This window comes from Bos indicus x Bos taurus, chromosome 24 (genome assembly GCF_003369695.1).
Source record: "Bos indicus x Bos taurus breed Angus x Brahman F1 hybrid chromosome 24, Bos_hybrid_MaternalHap_v2.0, whole genome shotgun sequence".
NCBI classification, from domain to species: domain Eukaryota; kingdom Metazoa; phylum Chordata; class Mammalia; order Artiodactyla; family Bovidae; genus Bos; species Bos indicus x Bos taurus.
Window position 1 is genome coordinate 43,661,052 of NC_040099.1, and position 25,489 is coordinate 43,686,540.

At 38.3% G+C, this 25,489-nt stretch overlaps 1 protein-coding gene across 4 annotated transcripts; it reads left to right on the plus strand.

Annotated features, from left to right (window-relative positions):
* Positions 1-25,200, plus strand: RNMT (RNA guanine-7 methyltransferase). Of its 4 annotated transcripts, none has more exons than XM_027526187.1 (11): positions 1-123; positions 5,566-6,023; positions 8,134-8,269; positions 11,064-11,189; positions 14,479-14,594; positions 15,649-15,830; positions 16,310-16,474; positions 19,351-19,468; positions 20,479-20,580; positions 21,675-21,708; positions 24,789-25,200. In XM_027526187.1, the coding sequence occupies exons 2-11, from the start codon at positions 5,607-5,609 to the stop codon at positions 24,824-24,826; spliced, it is 1,434 nt and encodes a 477-aa protein (XP_027381988.1). In that variant the 5' UTR covers positions 1-123; positions 5,566-5,606; the 3' UTR covers positions 24,827-25,200. The 4 variants fall into 4 exon arrangements, with proteins under 4 accessions (XP_027381988.1, XP_027381987.1, XP_027381985.1 ...); XM_027526184.1 differs by having other exon boundaries at positions 72-119; XM_027526185.1 differs by lacking the exon at positions 1-123 and adding an exon at positions 2,174-2,194.
* Positions 25,201-25,489: the final 289 nt, after the last annotated feature.

Here is a 25,489-nt window from a genome sequence, read left to right on the forward strand (position 1 = left end):
CCGCGCGCGGCACGCCGGGACTCGGGATTCCGGGCCAAGCGACCCGCGCTCTCCGGAAGTGGCGTCATAGCGCGCGCGTGGCGTGGCGCCGCTTCCGCAAACAGAGTCGCGGATGGCTGGTAGGTAAGTGTGGGGTCGCGGCGCTGGGCTACGTCTTTGTGTGTAGCGGTGGCCGCCGGCGTGGAAGGGGCATTCCAACCACTGGCTGTGCCACTTCGGCGGCTGCTGACGCCCCTCTGCTTGGACCCAGCCCGGGTTCGAGAGGTCCGAGAGCCGCTTCAGGCCCGGCCGTCTACCGGAGCGGCCGGCCGCCTGCCCTGCGTGGTGGGCCGGAACCTGAGCCGTGCGGTGCTGGGGCGGCTCGGTGCGTCCTCGAGTCCGAGGACACCATCGGCCCACCTGTGGGTCCGGCGTAGCGCTCACCTGCTTGAGCTCCAGCCCTCAGCCCGGTGGAGGGCTCACACCTGAACCTCGGGTGTGACTGCTGCGCAGATCACCGAGAGGCAAGTTTGGTCGTTTATGCGCCTTCTTGTACCTGTCGACTCAGTCCTTCCCTGAGGGTTCCCGAGAGGCAAACCTTTTGTGTCGGGACCTAACTCATTACTCAGCTTGGACTCTCACAGTCTTATCCATCTGTTGGGTCGTTTGGAAATCTGTGTCGCTTATTCTGATCGAATTGTCTGTGGAACGTTTCGTTGGTGGAAATGTCACAGATAAATATAAATTAACTTTTATTCTCAATAGTGAGTTTAGATACTACATTTCCAGAGAGAATTAATTATAGCCAGGGAAAAGTTACATCGTTTTATTTGAAATTAAAGCCAGTTTTATTTCCTTATTAGGAAAATGATTACTAGATAATCATTTTAAACAGTTATTTAGAAAATTACGTTTCTGGGTAATTTTTTTCCTCTTTGATTCAATTCTTGTTTTGTCACTTACTAATATCTTGTTACCTCAAACCTTGGACAATGAAAGTTAATAGCCCTTGAAACCCTTCCTGATTTAGAGTCTCTTGTTTTTACCCATTCCATTAAACAAATTTATTTCTTATTCTGTTGGAACACTTCGTAACTTTCAGGTTCTGAATTTGCGGAATCTCACTAATTTTCCGACTTTTGCTTTTTCTTCTCTGGTTTGAATAATACAGCCCAACATTTTAAGTCGTGTATCAGTTGTAAACTTCTTGAAGACTGGCCTTCCCTGGTGGCTCAGTGGTAAAGAATTCGCTTACCAACGCAGGAGACATGAGTTCCATCCCTGATCTGGGAATATCCATCATGCCATGAAGTGGCTAAGCTGCTGTGCCACAACTTTTGAGACTGTACTCTGGAGCCAGGGAACCATAACTACTGAGCCCATGTGCCTCAGCTACTGAAGCCTGGGCACCCTGAAGCCTATGCTCCACAACAAGAGAAGCCACTGCAATGAGAAGCGGGTATACCACAACTAGAGAGTAGCCCCCACTCCCTGCGGAAAAAAAAAAGAAGCCTGGGGTGGGGGGGAATCAACTTCTTGAGGACTAATTCATACAGTTCCTTATTGAGCTTCTCTGTAGTACTTCACTGAACTTGTTGAGTGGCTTAATAAATTCTTGTCCATTTATTTTTTTACCCTCCCATTTCATCTGAAGCCTGAGAACATTTGAAAGAGACTAAACAGAGGCCTTACAAATAGCTGAAAAAAGAAGAGAAGCGAAAAGCAAAGGAGAAAAGGAAAGATGTACTTAACTGAATACAGTGTCCAAACAATACTAAGGAGAGATAAGAAAACCTTCGTAAGTGAACAAAGAAATAGAGGAAGACAATAGAATAGGAAAGACTAGAGATCTCTTCAAGGAAATTAGAGATTCCAAGGGAACACTTCATGGAAAGATGGGCGCAATAAAGGACAGAAACAGTAAGGACCTAGGAGAGGCACGTAATTAAAAAGAAGTGGCAAGAATACACAGAACTGTACAAAAAAGGTTAATGACTCAGATAATCACAATAATATGGTTACTAACCTAGAGCCAGACATCCTGGAACATGAAGTCAAGTGGGCCTCAGGGAAGCATTACTAGGGGCAAAGCTAGTGGAGGTAATGGAATTCCAGCTGAGCTCTTTAAAATCCTAAAAGCTGATGCTGTTAAAGTGTTGCACTCAGTATGTCAGCAAATTTGGAACACTCAGCAGTGGCCACAGGACTGAAAAAGGTCAGTTTTCATTCCAGTCCCAAAGAATGGCAATGTGAAAGAATGTTCAAAGTACTGCTCAGTTGCTACTCACATGCTAGCAAAGTAATACTCAAAATCCTTCAAGCTAGGCTTCAACAGTATGTGAACCGAGAACTTCCAGATGTACAAGCTGAATTGAAAAGGCAAAGGACCCAGAGATGAAATTGCCAGCATCCGTTGGATCATAGAAAAAAGCAAGAGAATTCCGGAAAAATACCTACTACTGCTTTATTGACTAGGCTGAAGCCTTTGACTGTGAGGATCAAAACAAACTGTGAGAAATTCTTAAAGAGATGGGAATACCAGGCCACCTTACCTGCCTTCCGAGAAACTTGTGTGCAGGTCAAGAAGCAACAATTAGAACCAGATATGAACAATGGACTGGTTCAAAATTGGAAAATTAGTATGTCAAGGCTGTATATCGTCACCCTAATTTAACTTCTGTGCAGTGTACATAAGGCAAAATGCCAGACTAGATGACTCACAAGCTGGAATCAAGATTGCCAGGAGAAATACCAACAACCTCAGATATGCAGATGATACCCTGCTAATGGCAGAAAGGAAAGAGGAGCTAAAGAGCCTCTTGATGAAGGTGAAAGAGGAGAATGAAAAGCTGGCTTAAAACTCAACATTAAGAAAACCAAGATCATGGCATCTGGTCCCGTCACTTCATGGCAAATGAGGAAAAAATGGAAACAGTGACACACTTTATTTTCTTGGGCCCCAAAATCATTGCAGACGGTGTCTGCAGCTACGAAATTAAAAGACACTTGCTTCTTGGAAGAAAAGCTATAACAAACCTAGACAGAATATTAAAAAGCAGAGACATCACTCTGCTGACAAAGGTCCGTCTAGTCAAAGCTATGGTTTTTCCAGTAGTCATGTATAGATGTGAGAGCTGGACCATAAAGAAGGCTGAGTGGCGAAGAATTGATGCTTTCGAACTGTGGTGCTGCAGAAGACCCTGTAGAGTTCCTTGGACAGCAAGGAGATCAAACCAGTCAATCCTAAAGGAAATCAACCCTGAATATTCATTAATAGAACTGACGCTAAAGCTCTGATACTTTGACCACCTAATGTGAAGAGCCCACTCATTGGAAAAGACCCTGATGCTGGGAAAGATGCAGGAGGAGAAGGGAATGACAGAGAATGAGATGGTTGGATGGCATCATCTACTCAATGAACATGAGTTTGAACTCTGGAAGATGGTGAAGGATAGGGAAGCCTGTCCATGGGGTCACAGAGTTGGACATGACTTAGTGACTGAACAACAACAATGGTCATTAAGTAGCAGGCTGGGTCTTGAAACATCTTTCTACTTTCTTCACTCTGTACCTGATTCTGACATCCGTTGCAAACTAAGGATTTTACTAGTCCCATGCTGTTCCTGCTCTTGGTTTTCAGTGTCCCTAGGCCAAAAGAAATACCTAACAGTTTCCCTAAGTGGTTTAGTCCAAACAATTTAAGTGTGTCCTAACAACTTTATTTTAAAAAATAAATACACAGATTGAAAGGAATAGTTTCTAGTTCTTAAGTTCAGTCGCTCAGTCGTGTCCCAACTCTTTGCGACCCCATGAATTGCAGCATGCCAGGCCTCCCTGTCCATCACCAACTCCCAGAGATCACTCAGACTCACGCCCATCAAGTCGGTGATGCCATCCAGCCATCTCATCCTCTGTCGTCCCCGTCGCCTCCTGCCCTCAATCCCTCCCAGCATCAGAGTCTTTTCCAACGAGTCAACTCTTCGCATGAGGTGGCCAAAGTATTGGAGTTTCAGCTTTAGCATCATTCCTTCCAAAGAGCACCCAGGACTGATCTCCTTTAAAATGGACAGGTTGGATCTCCTTGCAGTCCAAGGTGCTCTCAAGAGTCTTCTCCAACACCACAGTTCAAAAGCATCAATTCTTCGACACTCAGCCTTCTTCACAGTCCAACTGTCACATCCATACATGACCACTGGAAAAACCATAGCCTTGACTAGACAGACCTTTGTTGGCAAAGTAATGTCTCTGCTTTTGAATATGCTATCTAGGTTGGTCATAACTTTCCTTCCAGGGAGTAAGCGTCTTTTAATTTCATGACTGCAGTCACCATCTGCAGTGATTTTGGAGCCCTCAAAAATAAAGTCTGCCACTGTTTCCACTGTTGCCCCATCTATTTGCCATGAAGTGATGGGACCAGATGCCATGATCTTAGTTTTCTGGATGTTGAGCTTTAAGCCAACTTTTTCACTCTCCACTTTCACTTTCATCAAGAGACTTTAGTTCCTCTTCACTTTCTGCCATAAGGGTGGTGTCATCTGCATGTCTGAGGTTATTGATATTTCTCCCAGCAGTCTTGATTCCAGCTTGTGCTTCTTCCAGCCCAGCGTTTCTCATAATGTACTCTGCATGTAAGTTAAATAAGCAGGGTGACAATATACAGCCCTGACGTACTCCTTTTCCTATTTGGAACCAGGTCTGTTGTTCCATGTCCAGTTCTAACTGTTGCTTCCTGACCTGCATACAGGTTTCTCAAGAGGCAGATCAGGTGGTCTGGTATTCCTATCTCTTTCAGAATTTTCCACAGTTTATTGTGATCCACACAGTCAAAGGCTTTGGCATAGTCAATAAAGCAGAAATAGATGTTTTTCTGGAACTCTTGTTTTTCTCATGATCCAGTGGATATTGGTAATTTGATCTCTGGTTCTTCTGTCTTTTAGTTCTTAGTTGCCACAAGTGCATAGTAATGGAATGTTACTATGCACAACAACATCTGTTGAGTACTAGACTTCTCAAGCCTTGAGATGAGATCTGACACCAACTGCGCTTCTTGTTTTACATTTATTTTCTGTGGTACCACCAAAGTCTTAGCTTCACAAGGTTCTGTTGTCAATTAAAGAAAAATATAATGCAAGCTACTCAGTTAAAACTGAGCTCTACTTGATGGTGTATCTGTGATATCTTCCAGGTGTCAGATATCAATAAGTTTTCATTAAACTTTAAAATACCCTGCTATGCACATATGCATTTGTTACAGTGTCCAGCACACATTTTGGGAGCCAAGGCTGTAGAGTAAGGGTCAGGACAGAAATGGAACTAACTTCATTTACTGTGACGACTTTTGTCAGTTTTAATGTCAGTGGTGACTTTTATGGATTAGATTGTGGAAGTATATGGGGATTATAATTAGTACTTCATTAGCATTTTTAGAAATTCATGTGCAATATGTATCAGTATTGTTTTCAGTATTCTCTAATAAGTTTTAAAAAATTCTTGATCACTGAAATTAAATGGCCAACTTCTGATTTAAATTGCTTTTAAAGTCTCAGCATTATGTTTACAAGTAATATCAAATTTTTACCATTTCAGTATCAGTTCATGAAGTTTGACCATCATTTAAGTAATCAAAAATGGAAAATTCTGCAAAAGCAGAAGAACATGAAAAAATCTTTCATAAAGAAGTGAAAACATCATTAGATTCAGAAACAGAGTCATCATTCATTATTAATGAAAATACAGCCTTTCCTGAGACTGGTCTTTCTGCAGAGGCTCCTACTTGTGGGCAAGTAAACACACCAAAAAAGAGAAAAATGGAGTTTGAGGAGGATCTTGTAAAGGAAAGTTCTAGCTGTGGGGAAGACACTCCACCCAAAAAAAGAAAACTTGATGCTGAAATTGCCCCAGAGGAAAAAGGTTCCGGTGATGATGAAGGCATTTCAAGGAGAAGAAGAATAGAAACTGATGGTTTTCCAAAAGATGAACCTGCTGGAGATGGCACTCAGAAAAGGAGAAAAATAGAACTTGAAGATGTTCCTGAAAAGCAAAAGGTATTTTGAATGCATTTTTTAAAATGCATAATGGAATATGTCAGATTGAAATGTGGAGCAGTCATGAAATACCTTTTTTTAAAAACATAATTTTAATAAGGGTTCTGTTTTTTTAACTTTATTTTATATTGAAGTATTGTTGATTTGCAATATTGTGTTAGTTTCAGGTATACAACAGCATGATTTAGTTATACATATATCCATTCTTTTGCAGATACTTTTCCCATATAGGTTATTGCAGAATATTGAGTGGAGTTCCCTGTATAGCAGGGAACTTGCAAAGTCCTTGTTGATTGACTATTTTATATATAGTAGTGTGTATATGTTAATCCCAAAGTCCTAATTTACCACTTTCCCCTGCCTTTCCCCTTTGGTAACCATAAGTTTGTTTTCAAAGTCTATGAGTTTGTGTCTGTGTTGTAAATGAGTTCAGTTGTATCATTTTTTTAGATTCCACCTGTAAGTGATGTTATATGTTTGTCTTTCTCTGATTTCTCTTAGTATAATAATCTCTAGCTCCATCCACATTACTGCAGATGGCATTATTTCAGTCTTTTTGTGGCTGCATAATATTCCATTGTGTACATCTTCTTTATCCATTCATTTGTCAGTAGACATTTAGGTTGCTTCCCCATCTTTACTATTGTAAAGAGTGCTGCAGTGAACAATGGAGATCATGTATCTTTTCAAATTCTGGTTTTCTTCTCATATATGCCCAGGAGTGGAATTGCTGGATCATATACGAGTTCTATTTTTAGTTTTTAAAGGAACCTCCATACTGTTCTCCATAGGGGTTGTACCAGTTTACATTCCCACCAGCAGTGTACAGGGTTCCCTTTTCTCCACACCCTCTCAGGCATTTATATTTGTAGACTTTTTGATAATGGCCATTTTGACCTGTGTGAGGTGATACCTCATTGTAGTTTTGATTTTCACTTCTCTTTTATTTAGATAAAACTTCTGCTAATGAGATAATTTTAATCTTACTTGGAAATCTTGACTAAACACTTGAAAAGGAGTTTTTATAGTTTGCTTTTTTCTTAGTGTTTTTAAAAAGACATCAGTGTAAGTTTCAAGTGATTTACCTTTTTTCCTTTTTAATTAGGTGTTTATCTCTTTTTTGTGTTTGAAGTGTTTGAGATTATCTCTTAAAATGATAAATTTCTAGATGATACCCACTTTTACATTTCTTTCTTAATGTAATTCCTTAAACTATGTTATTTCCGCTTCTTATGTGAGGGTAGTTACTTGAAGCCTGATATCTAACAAGAGTATTGTAAAGCAAGGGATAGCAAATCATTTTCATCTGGGAATACTATTTTGTGATGGGACCTGAAGTGGAGTCTGCATTATGCAATGAATGAGTAAAATTCTGTTATCACTCCTCAGGAAGAAAGTGGCAGATAAGCCAGGTGTTTGTCATTGGTGAATTGCAAACCTTTTTAATAGAGAGAAGCTTGTATTGTAAACATAGTTTTCAAATTTTTACTAGCAGTGGAACCCTTTTTTCAAGGGAAAATCTTCAACCTTTTACCTATTTTACATACCAGGTGAAACACTTTGGTTGAGCAGAAAGTGGGGGAATCTGAGGCCCTTTACTTATCTGGCATTTTTGTAGAATGCTTAAGGTCTTAGAGAGTACAAATTGAAATTTGAGTTAGGTTAGTAGCAAATAATAGAAATCATTGACACCAAACGTAGACTGTTGTGTTCTCATCTTTTTGTGAATATTAGCTCATGTAATGCCCACAATAATTTTATAATAATATAGTTAGTATATTATTTCCATTTTATTTTCTTGTAGGAACTTCATTCACTACTGACATTTACTGAACTGAATAAATCAGAACTCTGGAAATATACTGGTTTTATTAACACATTAACACCAAAATTCTATAGATGAAAATTTCTTAGGAGATGTTTTTAAAAATAGGGAGCAGGGGAAAATCTTTCATGTGATTATAATTAGTGGGATTTCTGAGATTCTACTACAGCTTCGTGAAGTATACCAATCTCAGTAGTATTTTATCCATATATAGGCCAGATGCTCTTTTAGACTTGTTTATTTCATGTTCAGCTTCTTAATTTTGTGCCATTCTTCTGTTTTCAGAACTTGGAAGAAGGACACAGCTCAGCAGTGGCCGCTCACTACAATGAACTCCAGGAAGTTGGTTTGGAGAAGCGTAGCCAAAGCAGAATTTTTTACCTAAGAAATTTTAATAATTGGATGAAAAGTGTCCTCATTGGTATGTTTGTTTTTTGATTTACAGTTTTGAATTTTTAATTTCAGCTTATGTTTCCTTTTTTTCTCCCTAAGTGGTTAATCATATACAAAGTGACTAGGTCTTTAGTTACTGTTCATTTAATCATCAAAACCTTGGCTTTATAAAACTGGAGCCAAAACTGAAATTAGGCCTTTGAGATAAATTATTTTCTTTTTTTGTTTTTTGGTTAATTATTTTCATATTTACTAATGGCTGACTACATAGATATTAATATGGAGTTATTTAGGTTTTCAGAAGGCAGTGTGCTTTTATATTTAGAATTAAGGTTACCTAGTGCATTGGAGAAGGAAATGGCAACCCAGTCCAGTGTTTTTGCCTGGAGAATCCCAGGGACAGGGGAGCCTGGTGGGCTGCCGTCCATGGGGTCGCACAGAGTCGGACACGACTAAAGCGACTTAGCAGCAGCAGTGCTATTAAATAATCTGTTTTACTCTAGTAGTTTTGGAGCAATCTTATATTATTGAATGAAACATTTGGGTTCCATTAAGTTAAGAAAATGGGCAGTGGCATGATTTTTTTTATCTCTGGGCCTTTAATGAGTTGGTAAAGGTCATCATTTGTATTGATTGTCCATTGAACTTATTCTTTTCTTCTGGGGAAAAATAAAGTTTACTTTGAGGATTGATGGAGAAATTCAGCTTTTTGAACATCATTTTTGTCTATGAAAACTCATTTTTGAATTTAAAATGGAAGTCAGTGGAGGAAATTTAATTCTGAAAATATTTATTGCTTTCTTTATCAAATATATTAGTCAGCCACTTACCTGAGATTAGAGAATTTATAAAAGCCAGTAAATGTTGAAGTTTTTCACAAAAAGTTTATTTAGTTTTGGTTTCTGTTTTGTTTTTTTAAAAAGCCAGCCTCAGAAAAAGTGAGAATGCTTTCATAGTTAAACTAAAAAAAGTAATGTGCCATATATGACTACTTTCTATCGTTTTGACAATATTTTAGTAATTTTAAAAAATAAATTATCCATCCTGAAAAGTGTTAGGAATGGGAACTAGACTCATTTCAGATACATTTTAATATTTTTCTTTCTCACTTTTGTTTTTAATATTTATGTTTTATTACAAAAACAAGGCTTATTTGATTCTGCTACTTGTCATCTAGGATAAATGAATAAACTTTAAAAAAAGGGTTTTTTAGGGTTACTATTATGGCATTTTAAAATCTATACTCATAAAATAATCTTTGGACCCTATTGCTAATTTCTCAATTTTTTTCTTCCTTTCTTCATCATCCTTAGTAATGTAGATGACTTATCATTGAATATTTTTCCTTAGTCACTTATTCATGTATTTATTCATTGAATAAATATTTTTAAGTTCAGTCGTATTTTTCACATTGTTAATTGTATTATTTTTATAAACAGGAAAATAGGTAGTTTTTATTATAAAAACACTATGTCAGGCAAAAATGTCAGGCAAAAACATATCTCTCAGCATATTCCTGATGGTGGTTTCTCCTTCAGCTGTTCCAGCAGCTCTCTTAACGGGTGCTTTGCTGTCTGCACCTGTCTTTCCTGTCTTGCTGTAATCGATGTGCTCTGTGCCAGATTCCTTTGCTGTCTTTTTTTGTGTGTGTCTTCTCAACACCCATTCTTTGCCATTCATTTTCTCTTCCTTGCTGTTTATAGCTAGTGATAGTTGAGTGTGATGCTTGAATGTAATAAAGGTAACTTGAATAATGTTTCATGAAGATTTCCCCTCTCATTAATCTTATTTTGTGGAAATAAAGAGGTTTTATCACTCATGCTGCTTTTTACTCTTTGCATATTATACTGTTTTTTAAAGATTTATAGCAGAAAGTTAAATATTGAACACTTGTACATCTGTTGAAATCAGTTAAAAATCCTATGAACGGTGAAAGCAGAAGTATTTATACTGAATATTCTAGCAGTCAAAATATTACATAGGAAATAAAAAGCATTAAGCTCAGAATGATAAAGGTAGAATAGATCTAGGATTCAGTATTTTATCCAGTGTTAGAATTGCTGAATATTTCATTGTCTAAGAATATTAATATGCCTTTAACCGATATTTGAACCATTTGGCTATTGATGTAGGGAGCCTACTAATACCATCCATTAATTATTAATGTGATTTGGTAGATTGAGATAAAAGATTCCATTTGTACTTCAGAGTTTTAAGAATTCTGATGACAGTAAAGAGGTTTATATAGTTTTTTGACTAGTTCTTGTGTTTCTTTTGGAGGTAAGCCTTGAATCTTTTATCAAAACCAAGCTCTTATGATCCCATAATTATTTTCATCTTATTAAGTGTATAAAAAGCCAAACACTTAGCTTTGGAAAGAGAACTACAACAAATTATGAATTAATTTTTCTCTTATCAGGAACAAGTGTTGAGTATTCTTGTATTAATTAGAATTTAAAATGTTTGCTATTGACCTGCCAAGATCGTGCAGCTTTTCTATACTGTTAAACTTCTGTTTAATCAAATAAGAGAAAATGTTTGCTATATAATGTTGAATCAAATTCTGAAAATAACCTTCAAAAACCTGTCTTAGTTTCTGAAATACCAGAGACATACTCTTTCTTTTTTAATGCTGAAGAAGAGTCAAGTTAATTAACTCTTAGTCAAATTTGAAATATTTCCCAAAAGTTATGAATTAATTACATAAATGAATATGTTTATATTACACGTCATGCAGAAGTTACTAGATTATTAAGGATAACAGTTTATGCTTTAGTAAAAATGGAGAAGAGCATTTATTATAACTTATTTTTCTCTTTTAGGGGAATTTTTAGAAAAGGTGAGACAGAAAAAGAAACGTAATATCACTGTTTTGGACCTAGGATGTGGTAAAGGTGGAGATTTGCTCAAGTGGAAAAAAGGAAGAATTGACAAGCTAGTTTGTACTGGTAAGAGAGATAATGACATGGGAAGGAATGCTTTGTGGTCAGCCAGGTAAATGGAAATAAGAAAGATATATTATGGGCATAATACTGAAATACTGTACCACAAGATGTCTGGGAGCTGCTCATGAGACAGGTGTTTTTTAAATGAGGATTGAGAATTCACTGATGGTGTTAAGACCACAAATGATTGAAGTCATGTCAGACTCCATGTTTGAAGCACAAACTTGGAAAGGCTTTCACTGGTCACAGATAGGACAGCTTCACGAATTAAAAAAAACAGTAATTATAGTGGATTGAAACACATGAAATAAGGGAAAAATCTCATTGTTCAGACTTGGAGGGAGCAAGGAAACTTACTCATTACTCTGTAATGTATAAACAAAGGTAGAGGGTATTTATCTTTTCTAACCCTATATGAACCATATTTCAGCATAACCAAATGGTATTGAAAAATCACAATGAATAAATTTTTCCACCCTTGATGAAATAATGGCTCTAGTTGCAGTCATTAAAAGATGCTGAAGCTATTAGGAGAAAAGTTGAAAGGAACTTAACTGGATTAATCAAGCACCTGAACCTCCCAGTCATTCTTAACCCAGAAGAGGGGCAGGCAGACAACATGTTCCTTCCTGTCTGAGGAGTCATGGAAGCGCACAGCACTGCCTGTGGAGTCATGTTGCCTAAATCGGCACTTCTCACAGTTTCTGGTTTATGACCTCAGTTCAGTTCAGTTCAGTTCAGTCGCTCAGTCGTGTCCGACTCTATGCAGATGACAGCACCCTTATGTCAGAAAGTGAAGAGGAACTAAAAAGCCTCTTGATGAAAGTAAAAGAGGAGAGTGAAAAAGTTGGCTTAAAGCTCAACATTCATAAAACGAAGATCATGGCATCTGGTCCCATCTCTTCATGGCAAATAGATGGGGAAACAGTGGAAACAGTGGCAGACTTTATTTTTTGGGGCTCCAAAATCACTGCAGATGATAAGTGCAGCCATGAAATTAAGAGATGGTTACTCCTTGGAAGGAAAGTTATGACCAACCTAGATAGCATATTCAAAAGCAGAGACATTACTTAGCCAACAAAGGTCTGTCTAGTCAAGGCTATGGTTTTTCCAGTGGTCATGTATGGATGTGCAAGTTGGACTGTGCAGAAAGCTGAGCACTGAAGAATTGATGCTTTTGAACTGTGGTGTTAGAGAAGACTCTTGAGAAGAGTCCCTTGGACTGCAAGGAGATCCAACCAGTCCATTCTAAAGGAGATCAGTCCTGGATGTTCTTTGGAAGGACTGATGCTAAAGCTGAAACTCCAATACTTTGGCCACCTGATGCAAAGAGTTGACTCATTGGAAAAGACTCTGATGCTGGGAGGGATTGAGGGCAGGAGAAGGGGACGACAGAGGATGAGAGGCTGGATGGCATCACTGACTCGATGGACATAAGTTTGGGTGAACTCCAGGAGTTGGTGTGCTGCAATTCATGGGGTCAGTACACTCTTAAAAATGATTAAGGACCCCGGGAAGCTTTTGTGTATGTAGTTAAATCTATTGATTATGGAAATTAAAACTGACAATTTTAAAAATAGCTTTAATTTATTACAAGTAAAATTTAGTGAGAAGACTAGCATTTTAAAAGTATTTTTGCAGATTCTTAAGTCTGTAATAATAAAAGACAGCTGAATTTGCACCCCTGTTTCTGCATCAGTATGTTGTGATATGTTATTTGATGAGCAGTGAAATGGAATTATTTGATGTGAAACTCCATTAAATCTCTCTTGCACTTTGCCCTGTGAGATTTTGTTCACTAAAATTATGCAAATCTTCTAAACGTTGGCATCAAGAAATCACATTGGTTTAATATCACCATAATCAGAAAAGTCTTTAGTATTGGGACAATGCCCAGCCCATCGTGATAGAAACAGTTTTTTCGGAGTTGTAGTTTTCACTTGAAAGCTCAGGTTTATCATTGGTAACAGATACCATCTGTAGTTTTCACCTTTTTCATTTTGAAGAAAAGGTCTGTCAGATTACCAGGTCTGAATAACCAGTTTGTCTGTCTGTTGTTTTTCAAGTGAAAACAATTTTTGTATAAAAAATTGGCCAGTACAGCTCACAGACAGTCACACCAGTCCTATTCAGATAGACTTCCTTATATAACAGAAATGTTTTGAAGATTTTATAAAATTAATGTTTACTGCTTTATCAAGGACATTCCTAAATGAAATTGGCTTCCCTCCTTCCCCTTTTTTTCTTTCTGAGCTGGTTTATAGCAGTGAAAAATATATCAAGAATTACCAGTATCATTGGTGCTCCTACCTGATATTCATGACACAGTATCAACTGTTATTTCTTTGTGTTAGTCACTCAGTCATGTCTGACTCTGCAACTCCATGGATTGTAGCCCATCAGGCCCCTCTGTTCATGGAATTCTCCAGACAAGAATATGGGAGTGGGTAGCTCTTCTCTTCTCCAGGGGATCTTCCTGACCCAGGGATTGAATCTGGGTCTCCTGCATTGCCGCCAGATTCTTTACCACTGAGCCACCAGGCAAGTCCTTAGACTGCAAGGAGATCAAACCAGTGAATCCTAAAGGAAATCAACCCTGAATATTCATTGGAAGGACTGATGCTGAAGCTGAAGCTCCAACACTTTGGCCACCTGATGCAAAGAACTGACTCATTGGAAAGACCCTGATGCTGGGAAAGATTGAGGGCAAGAGGAGAAGGGGGCGACAGAGGATGAGATGGTTGGGTGGCATCATCAACTTGATGGACGTGAGTTTGAATAAACTCCAGGAGTTGGTGATGGACAGGGAAGCCTGGTGTGCTGCAGTCCATGGGGTCGCAAAAAGTCAGACACGACTGAGGGACTGGACAACAACATCCACTGGTGCTTCTGTACCTGCAGTGCAAGTCTCAACACTGGGAAAAAACAAATAACATTTTATTAAGAAAATATAAAAGCTGAGTGTACAGAGTTAGGTTTTATAATTCAAATTGGAATCTAAACTTTCTGCTTTAAACTTTGAATAAGCATTTAAAAATCATGATAGAATTTCTCTGTTGTCAGTACTTACTGAGAAAGTGTTTAATTCATTCTGAAAAATATGGGTCATTTGCCTTGGTACAGAAGACTTTATTCTCCCTTGTTTTGAAGGAAATAGAACCTTTTTGCTTTTCTAAGGCTAGATTCCTTGCTAGAGTTTAACAGTTGAGATGAAATCTAGATTGTGCCATTTTTGTGTTTCTGATGTAATGTGGGCCTCTCTTGACATCACTGATGCCCTTTCCCCCTCCAGATATCGCTGATGTTTCTGTCAGACAGTGTCAGCAGCGGTATGAGGACATGAAAAACCGTTGTCGTGATAATGAGTATATTTTCAGTGCTGAGTTTATAACTGCTGATTGTTCAAAGGTATGTGTTTTTTTAGAAGTATGTCTTTATATTTTTAGTTTGAATAAGTGATTTGTTTTAAAAATCAGCTCATTTTAAAAAAATGTGCTTTGAAACATTAAAAATCTTAAGATATGGCATTTTTAATTTCAGCTAGAAATTCCATTAATGATACATTTCCTTAAATGACCCACCAAATACTTCTGGTAATTTTTAGCTTTTAATACTTTTACTTTGGAAATCGTTTGTTGCTTTTCTGTTTGGACACTTTTTTCTATTATTTTGGAATAGATCTGCACTTAGGTTTTGTTTACTTTGTAATTTCTTTGACCGGCTTCCCAACATATCACAGTCTGGTGACACCTGTTTCCGAATCTCTTTGACAGCTGAAGTTCAAGACTATAGAGGCATTTGAAATGCTGAAAATCTCCCCCTTAACCTTTATCTCTCTTTTCTGACTTGTTAGCTCGTTAAATTATTATAGATACCTTTAACTACACGTTTTGTTTGCAGTTGTGAAGGTGGAAAGGAGTGGTAGTATACTGCTAGAAAGTTAGAAACCTTTAAAAAACATTTTGCATTTTTCAAAATTTCCCAGGGACTCTCTGGCAGTCTGGTGATTAGTATTTGGCACTTTCACTGCTGTAGCCCAGGTTCAATCCCTGATTGGGGAATTAAGAGCCTGTTAGCTGCATAGCACAGCCTAAAAAATAAAAAATGTCTCAAAGGCTGGCTTTGTGTTTTTCATAAACCCAAGTATATAGGTCAACATCATTTTACTTTTTTTTCCAGTAAAGCCAATTAAAGAATCAGTTCCTTTAAATGTCAAATGTTTGTTTGATGTATTTTTAGTATGATTCCAGAATCTCTAGTTTTTAATATTACTATGAAAGTGGGAATCAAATTATATTGAACCAGAAAGAACATTTTTATTATGATCTTTAAGATGCATAATGATAGAGGATAGGTTGGTTGGAGGGCATGTCAACTTTTATTTTAAGGATCCTAATATTAGAAATTCACTAATTATGTTGCAGCCAATTTCAAAATCTTGACCCATTATAATTTGTTTCAGGAACTCCTGACTGATAAGTTTCGTGACCGAGAAATGTGCTTTGACATCTGCAGTTGTCAGTTTGTCTGCCATTACTCATTCGAGTCCTATGAGCAAGCTGACGTCATGCTCAGAAATGCGTGTGAGAGACTGAGCCCTGGAGGCTATTTTATTGGTACCACCCCCAATAGCTTTGAATTGATGTAAGTACTTTCATATATTGTGGTTTATAAAATATTGAAAATTAAGCTTATCTTAGAGCAGCAGATATTTATCAGAAATAGAGTTTATAGAAGGGCTGAGTGCTTTGATAATGTGTTTGTATAGATAATCTGGCTTTAAGTTAAAAAGTCAGACTTACAGATGAACCTTTAAAACATCTTTGTGTGTTAGTTGGGGACTGATGTTGCATTGAGCCAAAAAGCCAGAGGTGGTATTGCTAGATAAACTCCAGATCAGATGACACTTAACCAGCTGTCATGATAATGAAGCCTATTTCTAGCATAATTTTGTTAGTGAGATTGTTAATGATATTTTAGCATATTGCTTCTTAAAAGAGGCCCAGACCCACTTCACAGCTATCAATTGCATCATGTGTGTTCCCCCCCATATTAAATCTGATCAAAATAAATTTGACCTAATAATAGATTTGATTTTTTTTGGGGGGGCGTGTAACTTACAGAAGACGCCTTGAAGCTTCAGAAACAGAATCATTTGGAAATGAAATATATACTGTGAAATTTCAGAAGAAAGGAGATTATCCTTTATTTGGCTGCAAATATGACTTCAACTTGGAAGGTGTTGTGGATGTCCCTGAATTCTTGGTCTACTTTCCATTGTTAAATGAGTAAGAATGTCATTAATCTGTTACAATTCTCTTTTGGGGGCTTCCCAGATGGGTCTAGTGGTAAAGAACTCACCTGCCAGTGCAGGAGACATTAAAGATGAGGGTTTGATCGCTGGGTCAGGAAGATACCGTGGAGGAGGGCATGGTAACCCACTCCAGTGTTCTTGCTTGGAGAATCCCATGGACAGAGGAGCCTGGCAGACTACAGTCCACAGAGTCACAAAGAGTCAGACACGACTGAAGAGACTTAGCACATAGCACATTGTCTTTTTGCATAAGAATGAAGGTAAAGGGGGGAAAATCAGTATTTCTATTGGTCTCTTATTTTAAGTGGGATCTTAAGAAGTATAGCCTGAATAATGACAAAACTAAGACTCAACGGTTGGTGCCATAGGTCACTTACAGCCTTACTCATTTAGTTTCTTTTATTCCTGAAACTATTTTATCCTGTAAGCAAGAAAAGGGAGCCTGTTGCCTACAACTTGTGGCATGAAATAACTGACAACTAGAAATAGCAAAGATTTGTTTTTAAGTAACTACTGGTACTTGGGTAACTAAAATTAGTCCTCCCAAAGTAGGGATCCTCCTTTTGACGGGAATAGGTATATTAAAAGTTGTTTTATATTTCACTATAGCTTATGAAATTGTGACTCATGGCAGTGGTGATAGTAAAATCCTGATTCAGGAATGTATTCATGAACCTGAATTCTTAGGAGTCCTGGCAAACCATAACCTCAGGGAAAGCTGAGGTTTCAAGCTTTATCAGGTAGGGCTCCAAGGCCTAATGAGATACCTTGGTCTTGGGGGTTTCCCTGAGAGGAAGTGTGGAAGAGTCCAGTCAAATGTGGGCCATGTCACAGCTGACCAAAGTATATTTCCTTCTTTTTATTTTTTCTTCTTTTTAAAACAAAGCCTTCATTAACTGAGGAAAAGGTTGAGCTTTATTTTTTTACTTATTTTTAGATGGTGATTATTTATTTGAATTGTGTCTCAGTCAGCTTGTAAATTTATGGATGTAGGATTTTCAGGAGTTCTACAGTGTATAAAACTTTTATATAAAATAAAAATAAAGAAAATAAGAAAATGAAGTAGCATGTGATTAAACATGGAAAATACTATACACAATTTATAAATCTGAAAGTTAAAAAATTTATATCAGATTTTCCTTATAATTAGCAAACTTTGGGTAAATGTTATGCTTGAAGAAATTAAATGTTTTTAGTATGTTATTTTATATATTTGTTATGTTAGCTTGGTGCTTTTGGTTGACGGTGATTTGAGTATACCCCAAAAGATAAAGAATGAAACGAAAAGTTTTTTTTTTTTTAATGGCTAAGCACACATCAGCAATCTTTTCTGCTTGTATTGCTAATGATGATAAACATATCAAGTAATAAATTGTCACTTTAATTTTCAAATTTTTATAAATTGTTTATCGAGATAGGTATTTGTTCGGAGAGACAATCTGAAAATGCATAGGGATCCAAGCCACCTTTGCTGTCTTTTTAATTAGCTTTCATATGCAGACCTATTCAAATCGGTCAGATTGAGTCTCTGTTCTTTGTAATTATGATATTTGTAGATGTAAAGCTCAGTTTCCCTCGTAAAGGCTTATTTTGGGTATTTTTTGATAGAAAATGAACTGCCTGGAATAGAAGAGGCTTTATATTGACCTGTGTTATCTTCCCAAGGGGCCTGATGCAAGTGGCAGGGACTCCTGCCATCCACTCGGCTCTTACCTGCAAAGCTGAGTGGCCCTCCGATGTTCCCTTCGCTCTGTCCCCTCATCTGTCACATCAAGGGTCCCCTTTCAGGGTTTGTCCTGTTCCTCCTCTCATCTTTTATCTGTTGCCTGAAATCGTCCTCAGGTTCCCTTTTGTTGTCTACAGATGCGCAGTAATCTGCTTCGGCAGTTGCACTGGGAAAGATATTACACAGAGCAAAGGGAGACCTAATGTAATTAGGACTTGAGGAAGCCACCTGGGAGAAAGTGACATCTAAGTCAATATCTAAAGGGTGTCTAGTTGGCCAGTTTTGCCTTAAGTGTGCTGGGGAGCCAACGAGGGTTTTAAAAGGACATGACCTGTGCACTTTTGAAGCTTCATCTGACTGCATTTGGAATATTGGTTGAGGGAGGGTAAGAATAAAAGCAGGGAAACAAGCAAACGAAGTGGTGCCACATTGAATGGTGATGGTGATAGAGCAGCCTGGTGGCCAGTGTCGGGATTGGAAGTGGGCTTGTTCCAAGTATGTTTTGCAGGTTAATGGAGAGGATGCAGTGGCGTGCTGAACACTGGGCACAGGGATGGGTGGCAAGGAGAATTAGATGGTTTACTGAAATAGCAAAGACTGGCAGGAGAACAGGCTGGTGGGATTCAGCCCTGCAGGCCTGGGATCGTCCTGGTGGAGATTTCTAGGGAACATGGAGTGAATGTGACAAAAGCCAGTACTGAGCTGCCACCACTGCTGGCAAGCTGTGTACATCGGGGAGTGACATCGAGCAAGGATCTGGGCCACTTTCTTCAGAACCATGACATCTGGAACTTGGGAAAAGAGACCTGTAAAAACCTGTGAAGACGCAGTTCAAGATGTAGGATAAAAACTAATAGTTTGTCTTGCCAGGGAATCCAGAAGATGAAAGGGAATATTTTCATTTCACTTCCTGGCCTGTTTGTTAGGTTACTGGAGTTCCCTGTGACCCAGGGAGATCTAACTGCATGTTTTTTTCAGGTCACTAGGGTGTTGCCCTTCACTTATTTTGCATGGTCCTCTTGTGAATTTGTAAGGTTTTTAGTTAAGCCCAGAAGATGTTACTGTTGTGTAAAGAATTATAAATATTTTGGAAGCCTTTTCATGAAAGAATCTTTTTTGGACAGAATGGCGAAGAAGTACAATATGAAATTAGTCTACAAAAAAACATTTCTGGAATTCTATGAGGAAAAGATTAAGAACAATGAAAATAAAATGCTGTTAAAACGAATGCAGGCCCTGGAGGTGAGTATTTAGAAATTGTGTAAAAATCCCAGTTGTTGCAGACTTGTTTGGTTGTTTCTGAGATTCCTTTCAAGGCCATGGACACACTCAGTATTTACATAAATTGCACAGATAACTGGTGCCAATGCTAGACTGTTCAGCACCTAGGACAGAGCTTTAACATGGGCTGTCAGGACTGTCGGCATTTGGGGCTGCTCTGTATCTGAAGCATGAATTTTTACACTACAGGAATAAGCAAATTTATTTCTCATTGGCAAAAATGTGTTGATTTTAATGGTTCCAGAATGGTTTTTTGATTAATAATGATGTGTTTGAGCCTAGTTACAATGATTTAAAATTCACGGTCTGAAACTGCAATTACGTTTGCACCAATCTAATACTTAAAATGGATTTAAAATAATGCTTGAATTAATTTGAATATCAGATATTTGGTCACCATATCTTTAAAAACACAGCATTTTTTTGAGGCCCTTCTTCATATTCTGTGTAATTGTGGAGACGATCTGTATTGGAGGCTGGATGTTTTCCTTCTCTTCTGAAACTCCCGAGGTTCTTTTGACTGAATTTTATTTGTATTATTTCCAGTTGCTGTTTGTACTTCCGTGGCGGTTAAGTCACTGTAACATTCAGATGAATGTTTAACTCTTGTGTTGATAACTTCCTTCAGGTTTGAGTTGTGGCAGAAAAAACCTTTGCCCAGGAGTCACGGAGATACAGCAGGTGTTTGCTGCCAAGTGGTCTTGGCGGCAATTCAGCACACTGTTCAGTCCCTCTGTGACACTCTGTAATTGTAGATACTCCAGCCATGCTCATTGTTAACCACAGCAGCTTCTTTGTTCAGAGAGGATTCCCTTCACTCCTTTTTTTTAATATTTCAAAAGTATGTGTAGTTTTTATTTCTGAAGTAATACTTAAAGATTATTGTCTCATTTCAGTGATTTAGGGTATTTCATTCTGAATTGTAAATTTCAATGTAACGACTCAACTAGGAATTTCCCTTGATTCCTTAGCCATATCCTGCAAACGAGAATTCCAGACTTGCCTCTGAGAAGGTTGGTGACTATGAACATGCAGCGAAGTACATGAAGAACAGTCAAGTGAAGCTACCTTTGGTAAGGTTTCATTCTTTAACAAGTCTTACAGGAAAATGGAAACTTAAATTATTTCACTGGTTTACAATACTTGGGTTCACTGACTTATAAATCAGGTACACTTTAGCCTATTTCTCCTAAGTTATGACTTTTTATAATTGTAGAATACAGAATAAAATGCACTTTAATGCTGAGAAATGTAGTGCTGTATTTGAGAAAGTAGGATGGGAGGAATGTCCTTGGCCTGGCTTGAGAGTTTTCTTGCTGTATCATTGTATCTTAGCCTGGACACTACTGACTAGCAGTGTTCCGTAGATATAATTCAGGGGCTTATGAACTTAGATGAGGGAAGATGACATCTTCACAGACTTCTGTGTGGAAGTTCACATTTTCCTTAATTATGAATGCTCCACAACCATAGTGGTATTACTAGTTGTAGCTGTGACTTTGTTATCAATAGAACTTATAGATATTTGTGTAACACATTTTTGCTGACATCTTATAGTATTGATGTTTATTTATCACTTCTTCAACATTTATCACTTCTTATTTCCTTAGTTATCAGGCTTGTCACTGTATCTTATTACTTAGTGTCTTTGCAAAATAGCAAGTATGTTACTCTATGCAGTTTAGTTCCTTTGTATGATAGATATTTTGTGATTTCCTTTGTAAAAACACAAAAGTCTTACTCCCTCCTGCAGTATTATTTGATGTTTCAAGATAGGCCTTTTTTCTGCCAAGTTAAAAATGTAAGCTCAGTACTTTTTCCAGTTACAAATGAATACACTTTTATGCAGATTCACCCTTTGATTGAGAATCAGTGGTTTAGAGAATTGGCAGGAGCACAAAAGTGATGAGAAGATGGCATTAAAAGTTAATCTCATTGATTTATTTTATATTCAGATCACGGTAATATTAACAGTGAATTGTATGTATATTTATAGTGAAGTTAGGGTTTTGGAGCACCAAAACTAATACAATATTGTAAAGTTTAAAAAATAAAATAAAATTTAAAAAATAAATAAATAAATAAAATAAAAAGAAAAAAAAAGAAAAGTATACGTGTGCTTCTATATTCAATCTGAAATTTTCTTTCTTATTTTTTTTAATTTTAGGGGACCTTAAGTAAATCAGAATGGGAAGCTACAAGTGAGTATATTGTCAGTGTAGATTTACTGACATTTGCAAAGATTGCTTCAAACTGATTGTTAAAATTGGAAGACTTTAGAAATTCTTCTGACACAGATTGTGAGGGGATGATTGTGTTCACACAAAATTCCTATAAATGTCTAGTTCCCCTTGTCTTACAAGGCTGTTCAGTGCCAAAAGAAAGCATATGCAGGGTGTTCCTTAACGTAAACTTTGAGCGTTCTTAAATATTTCCCTTGTCTGCTCGTTACTACAAAGCCATCTGTATTTTACATCTTTACCTCACATTTCTGTTGGGAATTTTGGATTATGGACCACTTCCTTGTGTTTCACTTGGTTGTGGCCTCTCTGATGTTAACAGTGAAGGTTTAGTAAATGCTAAAATGTTCAGTTAGGCAGCACTGAGCAGGATGTCTTGGAGGATGTGTGGTTGGGAACGGCCATGATGTGGAGGCGTTCTGAAGTGAGGCATGCGTGTCTGGCTGAGCAGTCAGAGGCCTGGCCAGTTCTCAAGGTCCCAGAGCCTCCCTGCCAGGGTGATGGTGGTGCCCCATATGGTCACCCTGAGGACTTACAAGGTAGTTCCCATTCTTCGCTTAAATATTTGTTGATTATATTGAAGAGAAAATCAGAGGTATTCAGAGATGAACACTTTGAATATTGAGTTACATAAAGATTTATGAAAGGGCTTTGGGGGATACAAAAAATAAATACCACCTCTCTGCCTCGCAGTGGAAGAAACATAAATAAGTGACTTCTAGGCAAATTGTTCTACACGTTGAAGTTCCTGTAATGGGGAAAACAGATGAAGGAGCACTCAGTGAAAACTAGAGAAATTGGAAAATAATAACAGATGGTGTTATGGAATGTTTAGCCTGGGCCTGGTCGCTGTTGGAAGCTTTCATGTGTTATGCCTCATTCTGTCCTCACAGCTTCATGAGCAGACTACTGTTAATCATGCCTCTTTTTCACAGATAAGAAATCAGGCAGATAGCTTGGCTAAGGTCAGAGAGCTAACCCAGGTGCTTCACACTCGTAGCCTTCGCCTCACAGAAGCCCACGTGAAAGGAGGAGGAGTCTTAGGACTAGCTGAATGGAAAGAGAGGAAAAGAGAAGACAAGGGCTAACACTTTGAGCTTGTTTGTCTCAGAATATTGTTTCCTTTAGTAGAAATGGGATTGGAAGATATTAGAGACGTCATCTGTGATGAATGTGGGAATGTGTGCAGAAACCGACACATTTCTTTGGCTTCCTTGGAGTGCAGATACACAGCTGCCTTAGCTGTCCTGTCAGTGCCAAAGGGCGGCGGTACAGCAGGATAACCTTGGGCAGAGGTCATGGTGGTGGTGCTGGCTGCAGATCAGGACAGTTTTTTTATACTAAATGTGGACATTAGTGATACTGTGCAGGTGAATTAGATGCCTCCAGACACTTGAAGAAGGGGGTTAGAGATGAGAAGAGCAATAGGAAAGGATCAGTGGCCACAGGGCAGCCAGGATCATCGTGTCAGGGCCGTCTGCTCTGTGACGAGTTAACACTTTTATAATCTAGAGGGCTTTGTGGGTTGTGCCACAGTCTGAGAAGCTGTATTTTAAACTCCTATTGGTCTAATCATGAGCTTGTATTTCCAGAGCTTGCTGCTCCTCTAGAAGATGCTTTAAATGTGTTGCTGACAAATCAGAAGTGGTTCAAGTTTTGTTTGTTTAAATCCTAATTGAAATGCTGGCACAGAAGGCATTTTATATATAATTAGTGAGACTTCCAGAATTTTTGAGTTAGAAAAGAGAGAAGGTTACTCATTGCTGATCTGAAATCTAGCATTAGTTTTCAGTGACTCTACATCAGAGCAGCTCAGGACAGCCAGGTTACCTGCAGTAGGTGCAGAAGTATTTGGGGTGGGTTTGGCAGGGTTGGTTGTAGACAGAGTACTTGGAATGCAGGGCAAGCTCTGATGCCGAACTGTCCTGAGCCTTAGTACTTGCTCATGAGAGCTTTAGGTTGCTCCACTATCTGACCCTCAAGAGGAATTTACAGTGTTGATGATCACTCTGCCTGTTTTCTGCCCGACTGTCTGCTCTGCTGCCAGCCATCTTTCATTACTCCTAAAAGACTTGGGAGGTAGTAGATGAGGAGTAAAGAACAGCATGATCAGAGAGGTGTTGGGGAGACTGCCTTCATGCTTCTGTGCAGACTGGATTGAGGGACAGAGAGCTCGAGGATTGGGAGGCCCTTACATGATCTACCATCCTTCGTCTGTCCCCTGTCCCACAGTTGACCCAAGGGGCAAGGCTTCCTTGTCACATGGCTTCTTATCTTGACTTGCTGCTTGAATGTCCTAGTGAACATCCTGAACATGCTTGTGATATCGAGACTTTGTCATCTCTGTTGTTTTCATAACTATAATGTCTGTCAATATCTCAAAAGAAGATACATTTGCACCTCAGTGATTCAGGATGAGGAGCTGCGGGTGCATTTGGATGTTTGAGTGAACACACGTGGAGCAGGAGGCCCAGTTTCAGGGAGCATGCCTTTGAGGCTGGGTGTGTCTCTGCTGGGGTTGTGAGTCCTCAGGTAGCCTTGGCCCACTTTTCTTATCATGCCCTTAGCATTACAGCTGGATAATTGGATGAACTTCAACATGCACGTTGTATTCCTTTACAGTTTTTTTTAGGGTTCACCCACCCACAAGTAGCAAACTTAAGAGTACCCTGCACTCACAGTAGTGTAGTTATTCCAGTTAAAATAATTAAATCATAAAGTTTCCAGTTTTCATTTTCTTTGCTTCTATGCTTTTTTCCCCTCAACCTGTCAGTAGAGATTTTAGAGCTGTTGAGTTGGATTGCTCCATGGCTATGATGTCAGAGTATTACAGTAGGTGGATATTTGTTTTCAAGTAAATAGATACGATCCCATATCTACCTAAGTATGACTCACAATTATTGAAGAACTCTTAGAAATAAATAATGGAACTTTTCTTTCAAAAGCTGCTTGAGAATTTTCACCAAATTATGAATAAGACCAAGACTGTTGCCCTGAGGATATAAGAAACCAACCTCTAATTTTATTTGTTTTCTTTTTAGGTATTTACTTGGTTTTTGCATTTGAGAAGCAGCAGTGAGCACGTCACACGTGCAGTGGCACCAGAGCAACTGTGTTCTGTCTTATACAGATTTGAACGGTCCACCTTCCTGAGATCTGATGCCCTTGTTAAATGTAACTATTCTCAGTGGGCTGGATGCTGCTGGAAACGTCAGTGTATAAATGGAACTTTTGCTGTCTGTGACAGATGAACTTTGTGTGTGTATATAAGAATGAGATGGGACCTTTGTCTTTAAAAATCTATTTTTAAGTAATGTTCTAAGAATTCCATTTGCCTCCACTCTGGTAGCTCATAAAAATTATGAAATGACGTGTTAAAGCCTGAGTTCTTTCACCAGTGCTCTGCTTCGTCCAGTGTTTATTTACAGTATTAAACGTATTGCAGTTGTAGAATTGGTGGGAGTGTACTAATTCACAGGGATGTGTGCTCATTTCCGAAGTTTTGTTAAGTGTTTTTCAGGGTTAAAATAATTGCTCTCTGTACAACTGAATGTCAGTGTTCAATATAAGTTTAAAACTAAAATTTACATGGTGATAAAAGTTAATTAACTTTTAACTTAGCATTCTAGCCAGTTATTAAATTTCATTTTAAATAGCAACTAGTTCATTTGCTAACATGATTGAGTTCTAGAACTGGACAAAACATTTCAGATTCCAGCATAAAATTGTTTTGCATTTGGGG